General features: G+C 42.3%; 1 protein-coding gene across 1 annotated transcript in view; it reads right to left on the minus strand.

Annotated features, from left to right (window-relative positions):
• OLA1 (Obg like ATPase 1) overlaps window positions 1-18,537 on the minus strand; it is a 342,037-nt gene extending 323,500 nt beyond the window's left edge. The window contains exons 1-3 of the mRNA XM_029605806.1: window positions 18,381-18,537; window positions 17,640-17,740; window positions 774-917 (exon numbers count right to left, since the gene is read on the minus strand). Coding sequence (XP_029461666.1) covers window positions 774-917; window positions 17,640-17,740 — 245 coding nt within the window. The 5' untranslated portion in view covers window positions 18,381-18,537. The remainder of the gene's footprint in view (window positions 1-773; window positions 918-17,639; window positions 17,741-18,380) is intronic.
• Between the last annotated feature and the right edge of the window lie 2,543 nt (window positions 18,538-21,080).

Raw genomic sequence — 21,080 nt, forward strand, 5'->3', positions numbered from 1 at the left:
CCACATCCACCACATTTTGGGCAACCAAAATGATAAGGGGCATGGAATGGCTGCCCTATGAAGAAAGGATAAGAGGCTCGAGCTGTTCAGTTTGGAGAAGACACGACTGAGGGAGAGATATATGACAGAGATCTACAAAATCATGAAAGAACTTGAACAAGTTAATATAAGATGGTTATTTACTCTTTCAGATAATAGAAGGACTAGGGGGCACACCATGAAGTTAACAAGTAGCTCATCCAAAACAAATTGAAGAAAATTCTTTTTCACTCAGCACATTGTTAAACTTTGGAATTTATTGCCAGAGCATGTGGTTTCAGCAGTTAGTGTTACTGGGATTAAAAAAGGTTTGGATAAGTTCTTAGAGGTTAAATCCAAAAACTACTATTAAGGTAATTAATAAGCAATAGTAGCTTGAGGTTTATTTAATGTTTAGGTTCTTACCAGGTACTTGTGACTTGGATTGGCCACTGTTGGAAACAGGATGCTGGGCTTGATAGACCCTTGGTCTGACCCAGTATAGCAACTTTATACATTCTTATGTTCTCTCCCCCACTAATCCAAAATCAAAACTTAAAGGACAGTTGTACTTTCCTTAACAAAAAGGTATCATAGCACTGACTATGGATACAAAGCTACTCATTCTAAAACCTATACTACAATTTAGTTTAAATTAAACTTTTTCTATCAACAACTCAGAACACAAAGGGAAAGCTCAATGGGAAAACCCAGGTATATTTTAAAATTGTCAGATACATATACCAAAGCCTTACCTTGCAGGTTTGTGATACTGGCACAAGAAGTCAAATCGAACATCTGGAACAGGAACACGACTTTCATTGGGATCAATAGTGCAGAAAGGAAAGTTTTCTGCATGTGCCTGACTCTTAGTTAATACATTAAAGAATGTTGACTTCCTACAAAAAGAAAAAAGAGGAAAGAATACAAATCTCAGGTTTCGGCAGACGTGAGGCAGCAAATAGTCACTGGTTGCTCCAGAGCAGAGATGCCCTCAACAGACAAATAGCAAAACGTCTAACATGTATGGAACATGTAGGACATATAAGTTAGAATATTTATGTTGTTATACTATAAGATACTCTGTAGGACATATCGTCGTTCCCGTTTCAGTTTTAATTTCTACTGCAAGAATTAATTTTGAAGTTATAATGTAAAATAAGAAAACTTCGACTTCTTATAACCGAGTTACAATGTAAACCGATGTGATATTCCAGATCGAACACCGGTATATAAAAACAAATAAACAAAATAAATATGGAACACTTTCTGATTTATTAAAAATTTAGCATTTTATTTTTTTATTTAAAGTTTCTTTTATACCGATGACCGTTTACACATCGCATCGGTTTACAGTTAAAAAGGAACAAATGGGCAGAACCCTTACATATAACATTGAAAAAAACAGGTTAACTTTTGGGCAGGGCCCAGTTAAGAACTTAAATCCTCCAAACCCCCCTGGTTTGATAGCCTGCACTCCCCTCAGTTACTCCAGACACTTTAAACCCAGCAGAAATGTTACATCTCCTCCATAGCAGAAGTAAAATTATGTGACAGTGGACCTTAGCGCATGCCTAGGCACATAAGTATTTTTGTGACATCTCTTGGCTGTGCCCCCAAACACCCATACTTTTTTAAATCCCCAAGTACGTGTGCAAGTGCATATTATGCCCCAACCTCACCTCTGGGGATGCCTCTGCTCACCATGGATAATGTCACACACACACAGGACATATGCATGCAAATTTACCCGCATCCTAGGTGGGCAATTTTTAAAATGCACATGTCCTTGGGTAAAGCACTGTTTTTCCTGTGGAAAAGGCTTTTAAAACCATCCTCTGTGTCTATACTTCTGAAACTTCCAAACAACCTTCAGCAAAGCAAACGCTGCAAACCCGGGTGTTCATGTCAGCATGGTGAAAAACGACTCCCAAATGAGTCAAAGTCCCCTGTGAGCACGTTTTTTGTTTTGTTTTTAAAACATGGTCTTTTATAATGCAGCATGCTTATATTCCACAAAATCCATTTCACGTCCAATGTGGATTATAAAAAATGTAATCATGATAAAACATATGCAGAAACAAACTTGCATGGAGACACTGCATAAATACATACAGACCAAAATAAAAACACAGCACCGATAATTCTTAAATCCAGTGTTTTGCCAGTTAACGGGGGGAGCGTTTTTCCTCTTTTCATGTTTGGTTTGTGGGTCTATGGTTTTGGTTTCCCACAGCATAGCACAAATTTCTTTTAGACTGTTGATTCCGTGATTAGATAGCGAAATTTTTTTATTTTTTTTTGGCAAATTAGTTATCGCTCATGCCTATCTTTAGAAGCAGCGATTGCCACCTTTTGCGGTTTTGTTTGGGTTTATGTGATCACTAATCATCTAACTCAGTCCGAGTCTGCTGGCAGCCTCTCACCTCTTCACCGTCTTCTACCCACCGATGTATTAAAGGTCCAGCAGATTTCTGCTGACAGGTGGCAATATTTATCCTGCGACTGGGGACCTTTCCACCCACCCATGAATCTAGTTTTTGTGCACCAAACGTAGACAGGTAAATGTTCTTTTTAAAATTTGTGGCTGTGCAAGCGTGTACTTTTTCCTCCTATATCTATGCGCACACATAAGCGGGAGTAAACGTGTGCAGGTAATGTCTTATGTACATTCCTTTGAAAATCAGTGTAAAGTCTCCAGATGTAATGTTTGGGCAATGCAGGCAGTTCCATAATTACCCCCATACCATGCACGTGTACTATTTGGGTTTAAGCAGCATTTTTCAAGTTTTCAGCAGCACTCACCAATTTTCCTCCAGGGCATTAGTCAGTTAAAGGTGAACTTTAAAAGCCCGGCACGAGCCAAAAATTGATAGGTGCGGGCACAAGTTGGGCTAGCACATGCCCACCGAATTTTAAAAGCCGCCCAGAATCACATGCATCTCCCGCAGCGCACACATCTCACTCAGAGTCCAAAAGGAGCATGGTCTGAGCATGGCATGGGTGTTTGGGGGCACAGCCAAGAGATGTCACAAAAATACTTATGTGCCTAGGCATGCGCTAAGGTCCACTGTCACATAATTTTACTTCTGCTATGGAGGAGATGTAACATTTCTGCTGGGTTTAAAGTGTCTGGAGTAACTGAGGGGAGTGCAGGCTATCAAACCAGGGGGGTTTGGAGGACTTAAGTTCTTAACTGGGTGAACTGGTGGATGAACTGGTGAAATTGGCAATGGCATGGACGCACACCGGTTTTAAAATACCCTTACGCAGTAGAATCAGATTTGCGCGCCTCGGCACACCCCCCCCACTTAAAACCATGCCCACATGTGCACGTGCCCAGTCTATTTTATAATGTGCATGCATATGTGCGCGCAAGTTATAAAATGGCCGCATGCCCGGGCACGCGCTGACCCACACGCCAAAGTGCGCCGGTTTGAAACTTACCATCCCTGGTTTTAGGCATGTTTGCTTTTTCTCTCCAGCAACTTTTATACGTCTGTGGCTACTTTTGTGTGAATGCACCTTTTCAGACAGCTATGCAGGCTACCAAGCTGAGAGATTTTAACTCTGGCTTGTGCTCTTAAAGAGGAGGACTCTTTTGCAAATACTTAAAGATTATAGTGTATATGCTTATTCCTTGGATGTAGTGATCATCCCTTATGGGAGTTTGTTTTGACAGGGGCAGAGGGCTTTATGTAGTCACTTTTTTTTTTTTTTTTTTTTTTTAATAATAATTTATTTGGGTATGAACTTACATACAATAGTACAAATGGCATTATGTAGTCACTTTTTGTCTCGTGCACAGTTCACTGCCTTCTATATGCTCTGTAGATCATCAATGTCCCGAGTGTGTTCCTCCTTCAATTTTAATGAAGTATACTCAAGTCAGGTGTGCTGTTTGCAAGAGTCTCACTAAGACTGACCTCAAGCTGCCCTCTTACAAAATTTTTGGGAAAGTAAAACACCAAACCAGAAAGAGGAGGTCAATATTCATTTCGAATAGATGCTAATACTTTCTAAACAAGCAACAGTAACGAGAGGATGTCCATCTTCAACATTCAAGCAACTATTCAAATTATAAACTTAGGGGCGGATTTTAAAAGGGCCGCACGCGTAAATCCTTCCGGATTTTATAAGATATGGCTACGCGTATCTTATAAAATCCAGCGTACTTTTGAAGATCTACCTCTTATTTGCTAAGTGCACAATTGTTTTCGTGCAAGCCAATGTATAATTTTCACAAACTGAAAAATAAACAAATAAGCAAGAAAATGGCCAAGATAAGTTGAGAGTTTCAGTTACTCTCTTTTAAAAACAGGAGCCCATTAAGTATGAGTTTTTGGCTCTGTGCAGCCTTATTCACCAAGGGGCGGATTTTAAGAGCCCTGCTCACGTAAATCTGCCCGGATTTACGCGAGCAGGGCCCTGCGAGCCAGTGCGCCTATTTTACATAGGCCTACCGGCGCGCACAGAGCCCCAGGACTCGCATAAGTCCCGGGGTTTTCCGAGGGGGGCGTGTCGGGGGCGGGCCCGATCCGTGCAGCGTTTTCGGGGCGGGACGTAGCGTTTCGGGGGCGGGTCCGTGGTTACGGCCCGGGGCGGTCCGGGGGCGTGGCCGCGCCCTCCGGACCTGCCCCCAGGTCGCGTCCCGGCGCGCTAGCGGCCCGCTGGCGCGCGGGGATTTACGTCTCCTTCCGGGAGGCGTAAATCCCCCGACAAAGGTAAGGGGGGGGTTTAGACAGGGCCGGGGAGGTGAGGGGAGGGCAAAAGAAAGTTCCCTCCGAGGCCGCTCCGATTTCGGAGCGGCCTCGGAGGGAACGGAGGTAGGCTGCGCGGCTCGGCGCACGCCGGCTATACGGAATCGGTAGCCTTGCGCGCGCCGATCCAGGATTTTAGCGGCTACGCGCGTATCTACTAAAATCCAGCGTACTTTTGTTTGCGCCTGATGCGCCAACAAAAGTACGCCAAATCGCGCTGTTTGAAAATCTACCCGCAAGGGTGGTGGGTAGGAGGGATTCAATTTTTTTTCAGTTAACGATACTATTGAAACATGAGGAAACAACCCATTGACAGAACAAAATTATGAATGCCTCCATTAGTTCCAAGTTATATCTCATTCCCAAGGACATGTGTCAACTTTATGAAAATTCCACTTCAACTACTCAGAGTAGTTAGGGATCTCAGCAAGCCAAGGGGCTGGTTTGCTTACTGTCATAGCCCAGTTCCATTAATACTCAATACATACCAAGAGGCCAATGTACTGAGGCAAGAACATTTTTGCAAAATGTTTTTAGTGCAAAAATGGCTACGAGTGCGCATATTTTGTGATAGCTTGTACTATTTTCTCTTTTAAGGACACCAAGAGGACTCTGCGAAATTTTTCAGCTTCACAAATAGTACATTTTTGCATGCAGTTTTTTTACTTCCAAAAACATTTAAATGAGTTCTTGTAATACTAAAAGGCCTTGTACTGAAGTTAATTACGCTAATTTAGTACAGGTGCAGACTATTCATCATCCTGACAATTCTCTTCCTGTATCCCATACGAATGCGTGTATTTGTATGACAAAAGCCCGGTCAGTTAAAAACAAAATCACCCAGATTTTGTACCTATTAGTATCAAACATGCCAGATATTTTTGGCATAACCGATACATGGTTGCTAGAGGCTGACCTAGTTGATTTAAACCAGCTGTCCACCACATTATATGCTTTTTTCGAGGTTGCGGTATAATAAGAGGCGAGAGTGTTATTATCCATTAAATCATCATTAGCAATCTCAATGTCTGGTTGAGACTGCTGCACAGTATGAATGTTTGTTATTATCAGGAACCAGTTGGTCAAATGTTTGTTATTATCAGGAACCAGTTGGTCAGTTAGTAACTACTAGGACTGATGACCTGTAACTACACTATTACTGAGACATCAATTGCTTCTGCAATTTATCTTCAGCGTCTCATTTCTATGGGCGATTTTAATTTATATTTTGATGCAGTTCCCCCCTCTCCACTGCTTGTGAGGATTCTGTGATATGTAGGACAGGTTTGACTTTAACACAATTTATTAATAAGCCCATGCACAGAACCAGTCATCTACTAGACTTACACTTGGTAGGAAATCATCTCCTGGATAATGGGCAAATTGCATGGATATCAGAGGAAGTTTTACAGTTGTATCATCTGATCATGTATGCTAATTTGAGTATTTTAGCTCATAAAAAAAAAAAAAAAAAAAAAAACAGCCAGATGTCTGTACAAGGAGGAAAAGAAGTTTAATTGATTCTGATTTATGTACAGGGAGGATCCCAAATTTAACCGATGGCATTTCTAATTCAACTGTAATGCACACTATTCTTCCTTTCCTCTATTTGTAAACACTACTGAAACAGATTGACCTTCATACTAGGCATCATCGATGTGTATTACCCTTTTTGCTCAGCCTTATATATAATCATTGGTCAAAGCTGCAGCCACAATTGCAAATATCTACAAACTGATGAAGCAAAACATGCAAAAAATAATCAGAATTGTTTTCTCATGCAATTAAATTTTATAGTTCAAAGTGCATTTTATTAGAAAAGATAAATAAAGGCTTCTCTCATTATTTTGAGCTTGAGGCTTGAAAACACACCGCAAAGTTGTGAAGTAGTTATGTTGTAACTCAGATGCCCGCACTGAGTTACAACATCCTTTCTAATAAAATAGAGACTGTGCACCTTTAACTATAAAATAGAGACAAGATATTTTAATTGCATAAGAAGAAACTAAAAAAAAATTTTTTTGCATATTTTGCTTCATCAGCTTGTAGATATTAGCAATTGAGGCTTCAATTTTGACCAATGATTATATACAAGGCTGAGCAAAAAGCGGCAATACCCATCAATGATGCCTAATATGAAGGTCAATTTACTAGCGTCTGTTTCAATGGGAGTTTACAAACAGAGGAAAGGAGGATTAGTATACTACAATTGTCATTTTGGTTCCACTTATCCTCAATACATTGATTACATGGAAGACAGCGGTTTTTTGTTTTGACTTCTAATTCAAAAACAGTTGACTCTATGGTGGCAGTCTGGCAGGATTCTCTGCTGCAAGCACTAGAAAAGATAGCCACACTTACAGGAGATGCTACGGCCCAACTGCATATAACACCATGTTTTAATAAGCCCACCAAAGAGAAAAAGCAACAGCTACGTACAGCTGAGCGAAGTTGGCAGAAATCTCAATTTCATAGGCTTGCTGCCACTTAGTCACCAATAATATCTGAATACCATGATATGGTAAGTGTGGCAGAATAAGACTATTTTACTTCCAAAATTAGAGCAATAGATGGTAGACCTAAAGAACATTTTAATGGTAACAAGCTAATGCAACTCCAGAGTATTCCACGGAACAATGAAAATATGGATGCTAAGGCGAGCTGTGAACGGTTTACCGTTTTATTCGGGAGAAAGTTAGGAAAATTATGATTAGTTTTCCATCTGTAATATCTATGACAGAGAAGGTATATCATGGTATATGTTCTAAGCAGGAAGAATCTGAGGCGGTATCTCGGTTAGAGATTTTGCAGCTCACTGCATGATTTAACAACTCATGTTGCTTATTAAAATCTCACGATTATTTTAGAAAAAGATTCGTAATGATATAGGAGACATACTAGTAGCCCTAGCAAATCTCCTACTTGCAGAAGACTTAAAATTAGTTAGCATGAGGCAACTCTTATTTTTTTAAGAAATGTGTTATCTGCACTTACACAGTTCAGGGCAGGGTACAATTTGCACATCCACAAATAAAACAAATGTAATAAAACAGTCACACACAAAAGACATTAACTTTCCAGCTATATGCTCAAGCAGTTGTCTCAACTTGAGTAGGGAGACTGAGAAACCTTCTTCAGATCCCGCTGATTTATCAAATTTTCATCCCATCTCCTAGCTACAGTTTTTAACGAAGGTGATTGAAGGTGTAGTAAACAACTGAATGAAAACCTGACTAAACATGAGCTGTATCATCAACTCAAGTTCAAGTTTCAGTCTGGTCACAGTACCAAAACACTACAAGTACCAATAAATGTATAAGAGGGTTTGATACTGGACAAAGATATTTCTTTAATTTTTTTTTTTCTAAGACTTCTTGGTTGCCTTCAACACATTAGATCATGTTGTCTAGATTATCAGATTTTGGAATATGTAGGAGAGTCTATAGCTGGTTCCAATCAATCATTCTTAAAGAACCACTTTCAGAGAATGACGCTTGATGGTAGTTTTTCTTCATGGTTACCACTTCCAATTAGCATGCCGCAGGGTTCTGCGTTGTCAGCCACGCTTTTTAATATTTACATGAAACCTATTTACACTGATATCCAATTTGCATTCCCAGTGCGTGATTCAATTGAATGTGAGATGTTAAAGATAAAAACAGTAGTAAGAAATATTAGGACTTAGTTATTGGAAGACAAGTTGGCATTAAACATCAATAAGATGGAAATCTTGTTAGTGCGATGTCCAAAAAAATGATCTTTCCAAGATTATTGAAACTGAAAGTCATAGGTTCCCTATTACTACCCAGGTATGAAATTTAGGTGTAATTTTTTGATATGTCATTTTTTAAGCAGCATGCTAAGAAGGTAATTCAGCAAAAAAAGACAAGTGAGGAATGCCCATGATACACAAGGAGTTCAACTGAAAAAAGAAAATGTATCGCAAATAACTTTAATCCGTCCTCAAAAAATATTCCATAAAACAGTTATTACTGATCTCTTCATTTTAATCAAATCCAAAGAAAGAATTAGAAACATAGCTGGTGAGTGCCCCCATAGCAGGGGACTCGCTGGCTATCTTTCTAATTCTGTGGATCTGATCAAAATGAAGAAAATCAGTAATAACTGTCTTAAGGAATATTTTTTGAAGAAGGTAGTTCAGAACATTTTATATAAGCTATGTATGTATCATGTGACATTTAAGACCATTTATTCTGCAGTGGATTTTCAGACTGTAATTCAAGCAATGGTGTTAAAACAGCCGAGATTATTGTAATTCAGTTCTGCTGGGGATACCTGCTTCCACCGTGTTGGCACTTCAGATTGCCAAAAATATGGCAGCCCACACTGGCACTGGTGCTACTAGAACCCAGCACATCATGTCAATTCTAGAATATATTTATTTGTTTTTTATATACCGACATTCAACGAAAGTCATCACATCGGTTTACATATAACAAAAATTTGAGAGGTTACATTGTAATAGAAAGTAAAACAGAAAATAATAAAACAGAGAAGGAGAAATAAAAAGAGATAAATAAGTTTGAATTAGGTGTTAATTCTTATTATGTTATAAATGCTTTTTGAAAAAGCCATGTTTTAGATTCTTTTTAAAAGTTTGTGAGGATGATTCAAGTCTCAGATCAGTTGGAAGGGTATTCCATAAGAGTGGTCCAGCTATTGAGAAGGTACGTTGTCTTGTTGAAGTGAGTCGGGACAGTTTTGGAGAGGGAGCTTCAAGAAGACCAGTGTTTGTGGAACATAAATTTCTTTTTGAAACTTGGAAGAAAAATGTTGTATCCATCATTACACTGGCTTTCAGTGGTGTGTGCAATTTAAGATTTTGTTGTTAATTTTTAAGGTGCTTCATTCTATGGTCCCTGCTTGTATAAGTGCATTTTCTTTAAATTTATTTATTTATTTTTAATTTTTATATACCGACATTCTTGTATAATATACAAATCATACCAGTTTACATTAAAACAGGAGATGCAGGAAAAAAAGTTACCTTTGTCAAATACATTTAACATTAATAACAATGAAAATTGTTAACAAGGGATAACAACTATGAAAAAAAGAGAAAGGTAAGCAAAAGTGGAAGAAACATAGAAGTTAAAAAGAAAAAAAAACGAAAAAAGGTAGCACCAAGGGTTGCACGAAGGGGTGCACAAAGGGGAGTGCCCCTTTGTCGCGCGACGCCAGGTGGAATGGTGCCATTTACCGGCTCGACGCTGGGCTGGATGACATCACAAGGGGGCGGGTCTCATGCTCACTGTTTTTCTTCATAGCGATCTCCATTCACATACCCCTACACGTTCAGTAAGATCTCAGGGGAAAAAACTTATTAGAGATACCATCCATTAAATAATATCACTCATGTGAGACTAGAAAGCAAACAATTGTGGTTGCAGGACCACTGCTTTGGAATACCCTTCCTGACGACATTCAGTCTGAGATGTACATAAAGTTATTTAGGAAAAAGGTTAAGGGGTTCTTATTTAAAACAGCGTTTGATAGTGTTTAGAAAAATAGGAAAAGATCAGCATCTTCCTCTGAAAAATGCTTTGTTGGTGGGTTGCCAATTCAGATTTTATTCCCAGAATGATGTGGTCCTGATTTATTTGGCTTTTTTATGTTTTCCATAGTTTCATTTTATTTGTTTTAACTTTTTTTTTTTACTTTATTTTTTATAAAATTTCAGATAACATCAAGTCAACACTTGACAAAAACCAATACTGAGCTACAAAAAAAAAAAATAATAATAATGAAAACCAAAACTACAAAGCAGATCAACTAATCTTTTCAGGATATAATAGGGATGTGAATCGTTTTAGGATGATTAAAATTATCGTCCGATAATTTTAATATCGTCTTAAACCGTTATGGAACACAATACAATAGAGATTCTAACGATTTATCGTTATAAATCGTTAGAATCGTGAGCCGGCACACTAAAACCCCCTAAAACCCACCCCCGACCCTTTAAATTAAATCCCCCACCCTCCCGAACCCCCCCCCCAAATGACTTAAATAACCTGCGGGTCCAGCGGCGGTCCGGAACGGCAGCGGTCCGGAACGGGCTCCTGCTACTGAATCTTGTTGTCTTCAGCCGGCGCCATTTTCCAAAATGGCGCCGAAAAATGGCGGCGGCCATAGACGAACACGATTGGACGGCAGGAGGTCCTTCCGGACCCCCGCTGGACTTTTGGCAAGTCTTGTGGGGGTCAGGAGGCCTCCCCCAAGCTGGCCAAAAGTTCCTGGAGGTCCAGCGGGGGTCAGGGAGCGATTTCCCGCCGCGAATCGTTTTCGTACGGAAAATGGCGCCGGCAGGAGATCGACTGCAGGAGGTCGTTCAGCGAGGCGCCAGAACCCTCGCTGAACGACCTCCTGCAGTCGATCTCCTGCCGGCGCCATTTTCCGTACGAAAACGATTCACGGCGGGAAATCGCTCCCTGACCCCCGCTGGACCTCCAGGAACTTTTGGCCAGCTTGGGGGGGCCTCCTGACCCCCACAAGACTTGCCAAAAGTCCAGCGGGGGTCCGGAAGGACCTCCTGCCGTCCAATCGTGTTCGTCTATGGCCGCCGCCATTTTTCGGCGCCATTTTGGAAAATGGTGCCGGCTGAAGACAACAAGATTCAGTAGCAGGAGCCCGTTCCGGACCGCTGCCGTTCCGGACCGCCACTGGACCCGCAGGTTATTTAAGTCATTTGGGGGGGGGTTCGGGAGGGTGGGGGATTTAATTTAAAGGGTCGGGGTGGGTTTTAGGGGGTTTTAATGTGCCGGTTTTGCGATTTTACGTTTTTTCGATTTTTCACGATATTTTACCCCCCCAAACGGCAACAATACGATTCCCTCCCCCTCCCAGCCGAAATCGATCGTTAAGACGATCGAGGACACGATTCACATCTCTAGTATATAATGAGGCCTCAAAAATTAGGAAGGGGGGGAATCCAAAACCCATTACCACAGAGGGAGAGGGCATATGAATCAAAACAACATGAAAATTGTTCTTGCATCCTATCACATAAGCTACTCAGCAGCTCCACTACTATCGCCATCAAGGAACGGACGCGCATCAAGAAAAGAGCACAGCTGAGACGATTCGAAGAAAAGATAAGAATTATTTTGCCAGCTAATAACACATTTACAAGGGTATCTAATAACAAAGAGAGACCCCTAATGCAATCCCTTCCCGGTGCATGGGCCAAAAACATCTTGCAGCGCTTGAGTCTTCTTACACATGTCAGAAAAAAAACCCAGATCTTAACAGCCAAAAAAAAAAAGGGGGGGGGGGGGGTCTCGATCTCAAAAGAAGCAACATAAGATAAAGTCTTTGTCTCCTTCAAAAACAAAAAAAAAGACACTAACAGAGCTGCCCTTGGGAATTCTTCATCTCCAGATCTCTCAAGGATGGCTGTCAGATCTAAAGTGTCCACAGAGAAATCCCCAGCAGCCGTACCTGACCTTCCAGCAGACTTCATTCTGTCTGCAGGCAAACAGTAAGTTTTGCTAAGAGGTGGCATGGCTTCCTCTGGGATCTTGAGAACTTCAAACAGATATTGCCGAAACATTTTTGGCAGAAACAGTTAAAAGAACTGGGAAAATTAATACATCTCAAGTTTAAGTGTCTCATATAATTTTCAAGGTTCTCAAGCCTCTTAGATGTAATCAGCGTATTGTGAACCAGTGAAGCCTGAAGTTCGGAACTTTCATTCACATGAGCATTGTTTTAATTTTTGAGTTTGTTAGTCTGCACTATTATTACACTTGTTACTTACTGTACATTACCTAGGAACGTTAAGAGAGTTATACATTTTATAAATAAAATCTTGTAAAGTAGCTTATTAAGTATTACTACATAGATCAAGCTACCTGTGAAATGTGCTTTGCAAAGCCAATTTTGCAAAAAACTACCTACACTTCACTGAGATGCAGTTAAAGTTTTTGCAAAGTTTTCTGTCGAAAAACTATGAAAATGTTTTCTTTTTTAAACTGGTCTTGACAGATTTACTTTAGGTATATATTCCTGCTAGAACTCTCCACTGGGTTCCAGCCGTTAATTGTGCTCATTTAAGTTCTACTAGGGCTCCAGCTTTTTCAGTTGAAGGTTCTATCTTTTGGAACACACTTCCCATGCAGCTGTGATTAGATGACAACACTTTTAGGAAAAAGTTAAGGCTCAGATTTTTCATTTAGTTTTTGGTGGCCATAAATAAAGGAGCTCTAGCGCTAGTGGCTAATTAACAAGGTGCTACTGTGATAACTTTAACTTCTGTTTTATTTTAATTTTTATAGTTGTGTTTTGATGGTTCTGTAGAAAACAAATATGCCACTCTACTATTTATACCACTGTAAGAGGGGGCACTTCTAACTCTCAGGCCTATCCTGTAAAGTGCGGCCGCGTTTACCCTGCTCCTAAGCCGCTTTTAACTCACGTTCCGGCCGCGTTAGCCCTTCCTGCGATCCCGAATCCCCTTTAACCTACTCCTACCGCGTCCTAAATTCCCCAGGTAACCCCTTCCGCCCGCAGCATGTATATTGCATGCAAACGAGCGAATTAGCTCGATATTGCATGCAAACGAGCCAATTAGCTATTCCCCTAGCATCCCGTAACCCGCGCCCCGACTAACGCTACCTTTCCCTGCCGTTTTGTCGCGCGTTTAACCTGCAAACTTACCGCCTACCCTGACCCAGGCGGTAGAGGCATGGGTAAGGGTAGGTGGCAAGCTTTCCCCCAGCCCCCGCTCACCTGCCCCGGCCGCGATCATGGGTGCCGGTCTCCGTGGCAGCCCCAGTCCTCTCCCCTCCTCCCGAAGCCAAAAAAAAAAAAGCTTTTTTTTTTTTGGCTTCGGGAGGAGGGGAGAGGACTGGGGCTGCCACGGAGACAGCTTTCCCCCGTGCAAGTAAGTTGTTTCGCTGCTTGTCTCTTCTCCCCCCTCCCGGAGCAGGGCGCGAAAAGCTGCCTTGCTCCGGGAGGGGGGGGGGGGGGAGAGATGACAGCGGCGAATCCAAAAAATAAGCGAAAAAAACTTAAAAGCTAAAAGTAAGTTGCTTCACCACTGTCATCTCTTCTCCCCCCCCTCCCGGAGCAGGGCGCGAAAAGCAGCCTTGCTCCGGGAGGGGGGGGGAGAGATGACAGCGGCGAATCCAAAAAATAAGCGAAAAAAACTTAAAAGCTAAAAGTAAGTTGCTTCGCCACTGTCATCTCTTCTCCCCCCCTCCCGGAGCAGGGCGCGAAAAGCAGCCTTGCTCCGGGAGGGGGGGAGAGAGATGACAGCGGCGAAGCTTTCCCCCAGCCCGGACGCCGGCAAAAACTTACTTTTTTGCAGCCATCAGCCCTGAGCAGGAACACGATCTGGCCTGCCTTAGCTCCTCCCGACAAGATGGCCGCCTGCACGGGGAAAGCGTGCAATTGGCCGCTCAAGACGTGATGTCGTGACGTCACGTCTTCAGCGGCCAATTGCACGCTTTCCCCGTGCAGGCGGCCATCTTGTTGGGAGGAGCTACGGGAGCCAGATCGTGTTCCTGCTCATGGCTGGCTGCAAAAAAGTAAGTTTTTTGCCGGCGTCCGGGCTGGGGGAAAGCTTCACCGTTGCTAGTGTCCCCCCCTCCTCCCGGAGCAAGGCGGCTTTTCCGCCCTGCTCCGAGAGGAGGGGGGACACTGAAAAGTCGTTTCGCCGCTGTCTTCGCCGTTGCTTCGCCGCTGTCAGTGTCCCCCCTCCTCCCGGAGCAAGGCGGCTTTTCGCGCCCTGCTCCGAGAGGAGGGGGGGACACTGACAAGTCGTTTCGCCGTTGCTTCGCCGCTGTCAGTGTCCCTCCTCCTCCCGGAGCAAGGCGGCTTTTCCGCCCTGCTCCGAGAGGAGGGGGGACACTGAAAAGTCGTTTCGCCGCTGTCTTCGCCGTTGCTTCGCCGCTGTCAGTGTCCCTCCTCCTCCCGGAGCAAGGCGGCTTTTCGCGCCCTGCTCCGAGAGGAGGGGGGACACTGACAAGTCGTTTCGCCGTTGCTTCTGCGCTGTCGCCGCCGTTGCTTCCTGGTATCTGTCATTTCAAATGACATTTGAAATGACAGATACCAGCGTGGCGTGAAGCCTTAGGCCCGCGCACCCAGGATCCTGTATAGGCGCTCTATCCAGTATCCTGGGTTGCGCAGGCCTAAGGCTTTTCGGACGCGGCTTACATTTACATATAATTAGGCTTCAGGATCGAGCGGTAGGTGAGCTGCACTGTGCGGGCGGTAACCGCGGGTGCCGTAGGCACTAACGCAGCTCTTCCTACCGCTCGGTACTGGATAGGCCTGTCTGTGTGGGGTTGGGAGGGGGATAACATACACAGTAGGAGGTACGTACAGCAAAGTTGACACCACTGAAAATTTTCTGCTGTTTGAATCGATGAAAAGTACAAGAGGAGTTGATTTGTACAATGCAACTCCTCTTGTTCACTGATTCAAACAGCAGAAAATTTTCAGTGGTGTCAACTTTGCTGTTCGTACCTCCTACTGTGTATGTTATCCCCCTCCCAACCCCACGCAGAGTTAAAAGTGCCCCCTCTTACAGTGGTATAAATAGTAGAGTGGCGTAGTTCTCTACAGAGGCTCGCTCTCTCTCGCCGGCATGTGCAATAAAAGCCTTTTCGCTGTAAACACCCCCCCCCCCCCAACAGTGGATTAATCAGCACATGTCGTGAAAAATAGCACAAGTGCAATAAATTTATCGTACCTTGCAGAAATTACCTATGCGATGCGGGTACAAGGAAATTAGCCTAACCATTCCCCTTAATTTTATTTTTTTTTTCATCATCGCAGGCGCTATTTCTGCTATAAATATAGCATTTTGATAAATCTAGGGATAAATTATTTGCGCTCTCTTGTTGTTTTTAAATCTGTATTGCTTATGTCTGTCATGTTTCATAAATTATGGATGTACTTCGCAAGGAGCAAGCCTTGGATCTGTGGGTTATAAATGATTTTAAATAAATCACAAATGTGTGCAAAACAATCTCCATGCACTAAGGTCTTATTCGTTTTTATTGCAACCACACTCCCTCTTTTTAAGAACGTTTTGTGCCTAAATGTCTCTCCATTCATGGCTTGCCGTTCCAAATAATGCTCAAAGTGGCTAACAGATTAATATTCAAGTATAACAAGTCCTTGCTCCAAAGTGCACACAATCTTAAGTGGTGACAATAATGAAGTGAGACGAGTCATCAAAAATGAAGGGAATCCTTTATTAGTATAACAGGGATAAATTGCCCATAAAACACCCAACTCTGGCCAAGTTTTGTCCTAATAAGGCTGCAAAACAACAGTATTCGATTTTCATGGGGCATTCTTGCTATTTACACTCTTAAGACACAATAAGGATAATTTGGTGCGGATAACTATCATTAGACACCTTTGGAGTACATAATTTTTTTTTAGTCTATAAGCCCCTGACGCAGCCTTATTAGGGCGAAACTCGGCCAGAGTCGGGCATTTTATGAGCAATTTATCCCTCTTATACTAATAACAGATTCCCTTCATTTCTGATGACTCGTCTCACTTCATTATTGTCATTTCTTGGCCCTACGAGATTGTGCAATAAAACAAGAAGACGGAAGACAATCTAAGTGGGCACCTGAAGCAATGGGAGATAACGTGTCTTGCCCAAGGTCATAAGGAATGTCAGCTGGGGAAGTGTGATTTGAACTCTAAGTCTTCCTGATTCTCTTACACTCTTAGGCACATTTTGTAGTATAGAAAAACTGGATCCAGCAAAAATTGTTCTAGGACCCATTTTTGTCAGCTTGAAAGTATCATTTCAGCCTCCCACTTGTGACAATCTCCCAAAACAAATTTCAGCAAACTACTCTCAGCCATATACAGGGCCACAAATGGACAGACTCAAGCACTTTCACTTAGATACCAACTATGCCTAAAAAGAGGGGGTATGGTTGCAGTAGAAATGAATACCTCATATTGCAAAAAAAAAAAAAAAAAGTTTAATAAAACTAAAATTGGAGGCTAGGCATAAGCTTACACAAAGTAAAAGTCAAATTGACAATCTAGATTAAATATTTCTACTACTGCTGTTTTAACAACAAAAAGCATTCTTCCTTCAACTAGATTAATTTCCCCTGCATTTAAGCACAGTAACACTATATTTTAATCTGATCTATTACTATTTATTAAATATTTTTAGGATAGCCAAATGCACACAGCACACAAATATTAATAAATAAGCAACAATACAGTCTGAGTGAAAGCACTAGTCCATAATAAAAATGAACATTAATGTGATCTGTTACTACTAAAGAAATGATCCTTACAAATTTAAATATAAATGTACCATGTAGATTTCGTTCTAGAGCATAAAGGGAAGTCAAAGATCATAGAAACATAGAAATGACGGCAGAAGAAGACCAAACGGCCCATCCAGTCTGCCCAGCAAGCTTCACAGAACTATTGGACCTCTTCCAGGTTACCCTTGCTTCCTCAGTATATTTTGCATTCTGCACAAGAAACCACTTATTTTCTGTATATACTGAAGTGCACTTTTCAAGCAAAGTAATACATTCTGTCAGGTTCTAACATGACATTTGAGCACTAATGATTGCTACATTTCTTCCAATTTGCCACCCGATAAAAAGGACACTGTAAAACTTCCACATAGCACTTCTGGAATTGCATGCTAGCATAATCCCAACCAAATGATGATAGCTGACAATACAGGTTCATGAAAGTCATCAGAATCTAAACGTTATGATCCTTGCTCATGCTATTAGTACTGATTTTGCATATTAGTCCTGAAGGATTGCCTCTAAACGATTTGACTTGGGGGGGGGGTCATAATTTAACCGGATAAACCTCCTGTAGATCACCTACCCAACATTTGGGAGTCCAACAATACCGATCTTCAACGATGTCCCAAATCTTCCTATAATTGGATGCTGTTTAACGCCATCACCTCCCTTTTTGGGGGGCATCTGAAACGCAAAGACATTTTTAGGGACACAAACTTCGTTCTCTTCCTCAACTCAAGCTGGTAACAGATCAATTCCGAGTTAAAAATCTGTACTTTCTGACTGACCCTATCTTTTGGGGAGCCACAACAGGACCGTATTCAAAGCCTAACTCCAATGAGACTGCTTAAAATATTAACAAATCTCAAAACACCGAAGATCCGATTACAATTACAGTTTTCACTGACATTAAAGTGGATTCTGCCCTGGAATCATGGACAGGACCTGCAAGGCACCAGACTGCAGGGCTGAATATAACGCAAGGAACTGACATTCAACCAACCGGTTGATTGCTATTTTCTAAACGTGACGTCTCCGGGCAGGAGTGACACGGCAACACACCCCGGTATCCGTCCCGCCTCCCGCTTAGCAAGCTCCCGTCCAAAGAGGCACCATGGCCGCGTGGGGCGTGCAGGGAGGTGACAAGGCCTGCTCTTCCGGTCGCGGGCCGGGCAGCGCTGGCCCTCGCGCGGAGACACACACGCGCGCATACACACACAGCAACAGACCGGCCACCCAGTCCGGCACGGCGAAAGAACAAGCACCCTCCCGCGTGCAGGTCGTGTGTGCGCGCGCGCCTCCCCCACGCCTGCGGTCACCTTACCTTTATTGCAGGGCTTCGTCCCGCTGGGAGTTGCTAAAGAAGGTGAAGCGCGAGCAGGTGGAAGCGCAGTGAGCCCGCAGTCCACACGCACAGCACCAGCCGCCGGCCCAGGCGGAAAGGGAGGAACCGAACGGGCGGTCGTCTTCCATTGGACGGAAACAAAGGGGGTGAAAGGTCATGTTTGGTGCGTGGAACGCGGCGGGAAGCGTCAGAAGGAGAAATCTGAGGATTTGTGGTCACGATGCTGGAGAGCGCGCGGGCCGAGGCCGAAGGAACACGCAAGCGGGGGAGGTGGAAAAGGGAGCGCAAGTTGAGGCTGAGTCGGGGTGGGGATCTGGCAGTAAAGTCAGAGGATGAGGCAGAGCCTAAGAGGGGACCAGAATCAGGCAGAGGCGGAGCGGGGATTGAGGGGGCGTGGCATGGTTGCGATGTTAATACAATCATCTCTCATATCAGAGGTTTGATGCCTTCCCAGGTCCAGGCAAAATACCATTTGTGCTCGTTATTATTTAGAATTGTGCTTGGCTGTGATTATCTGCTTCTGCCTGTGTTATATGCAGTAAGATTTTTTTTTTATTATTATTATTATAGTTGGGTAATTTGTCCACAGTTGAAATATATGATTGTAGGGAAGAAGGAAGGGTCTCAATAGCAAATATTTTGAATTTTTTTTGTAGTAAATGTGTGTAAATAACAAAACCACTCATTCTAAAACAGATTTTGCCCATTACTCAAGTAGGATGAAGAAGTCTATCATTTTGAAAATATACTGTGAAATTTGTTTTAAATTAAATGACGTAAAGGAGCAATAAAGAAATAAAAACTCATTGCACTGGATTTTGTTTCTTTTAGGCATCTCTTCTGCTTTTGTATTTCCAGGTATAATCAAAATATGGTTTCATTGGGGCCAATGTTTTTGCATGGGTAATTACACATGGTTTTCCGTGTTAATCTTTTATGCACATTCACATTTGTAATATGTTTAGCGTGGAAAAAAAGGTGCACATACCCTTGTGCATGTAAAAGAGGTTCAGAGGCCATGTAAGGAGCCATGCTGGCAGGGAGGTCAGTTAGTATGGGTTTTTTAAGCAGGTTTTAGCACTTGGGTCAGGGTAGGAGTTAAGTGAAAGCACCTGTCTGGAGGCCCTTTTACTCCATTTCTTGCATTAGTTTTTTGAGCTACTTTAAACTCCCTTCATTTCCTGGATAATTTTCTGATGCCAGGTCTATGCCACCTTTTTCCCACTGGGTACCTGAGGCTTGCTGATTGTGATTGCTCGTACTTTGGCGGCTTTCAGTCCAGGTCCCGGTGATGCTGCAGTTCCGGAAGGTGTTAATGTTTGTCTGTAGCCCCTGGAGATCCCCAGTCTGTACGTCCCGGTTCCTTCTCTTTCACAACTACACTAATGCCAGCAATGGAGTAAAAGGGTTGGTAGGAGATGAAACTATTTTTGAATAATGGGCTAGTGTAATCAGCAGTAAGTTAGAAATATCCCTCGCGAGTCTGCAACATTTTTTCAATTGCACCTATTTTAGTGCTGGTTTTTCCCTCAGTTTTCTGCATCAGAGCTTTTATGCTTGTATTGGTGCATGTATTTGGTATTGAGCGCTGAGAAGGATTAGCACAGTAGCTCCTAATCTATTTCTCTTCAATGTGGCAAAAAGGACCTCAAATATTTTATCATTTGGAATTAAATTTAAAAAAATCAAAACAAAATGGTGAACCTTAACAGCCAGCTGATTTACCTACTACAGAAGCTTCCATTTAATTCAGTAGCATATGCTTTTCAAACAATTATATCCTGGGCCTTTATAAAATGGAGTTATGTTAGAAAAAAAAAATTTGTTTGCGTAGTGCCAGCAGCTGATCTTCTGGCAAAAGTTGTCCTGAGCTAAAAAGGTTTATGACGTTGTGCCATGTACTTGTATGAGGAGTGTAAGGTCCTGATTAACTAGAAATCAAAGAGATTACTTGGTTTAAAGATGTAATTTGCTAATTGGAAATGGCAAACACTGTCCTCACAGATAAACTGGTTGTGGTAGCTGAAAGCACTGCCACTGTAAAAGATGCTGGAAGCCGAATGGTCAGTGAATATTCATTTTGTAAAATTAACAGTTAAGCTAAACAAAAAATGCCTTAGAACATAAGAAGTTGCCATACTGGGTGAGACCAAGGAATTTACATTAACCTGTTCAAGTCCTTTCATGATTTTGTAGAGACTCTTATCATATCCCCCCTCAGCCGTCTCTTCTCCAAGCTGAACAGCCCTAACCTCTTCAGCCTTTCCTCATAGGGGAGCAGTTCCATGCCCCTTATCATTTTGGTTGCCCTTCTCTACACTTTCTCTTGCACCAGTAATCTGAGCCTTCATTAGGGGAGGGTCCAATTTTAGATTCTTGTGCAAGTCCAAATAAATCGGTGACAATCAGTGGCAGCTGCTTTTGTCCAGTTACAAACAAAGGATGCCCATGATAATGGTAATGAATCCTGTTAGGCCATTCAGCAAACGGAAAGCACATATTGTAGGACAATGGGCAATGCATAAGCAAGTTTTTATAAGCAGTTTCTAAACTTATTTTGTAAACTTTTAATTTCAAATACCCTATTTTAAGCAAGTGAAACATGACATTCAAATTCCTTTCCTGAATAATAGGACTGGGTTAAGCAAATTCAAGTTGAATAACTAGAAAGAGGACATT

This window comes from Rhinatrema bivittatum, chromosome 6, assembly GCF_901001135.1.
Source record: "Rhinatrema bivittatum chromosome 6, aRhiBiv1.1, whole genome shotgun sequence".
NCBI lineage: Eukaryota > Metazoa > Chordata > Amphibia > Gymnophiona > Rhinatrematidae > Rhinatrema > Rhinatrema bivittatum.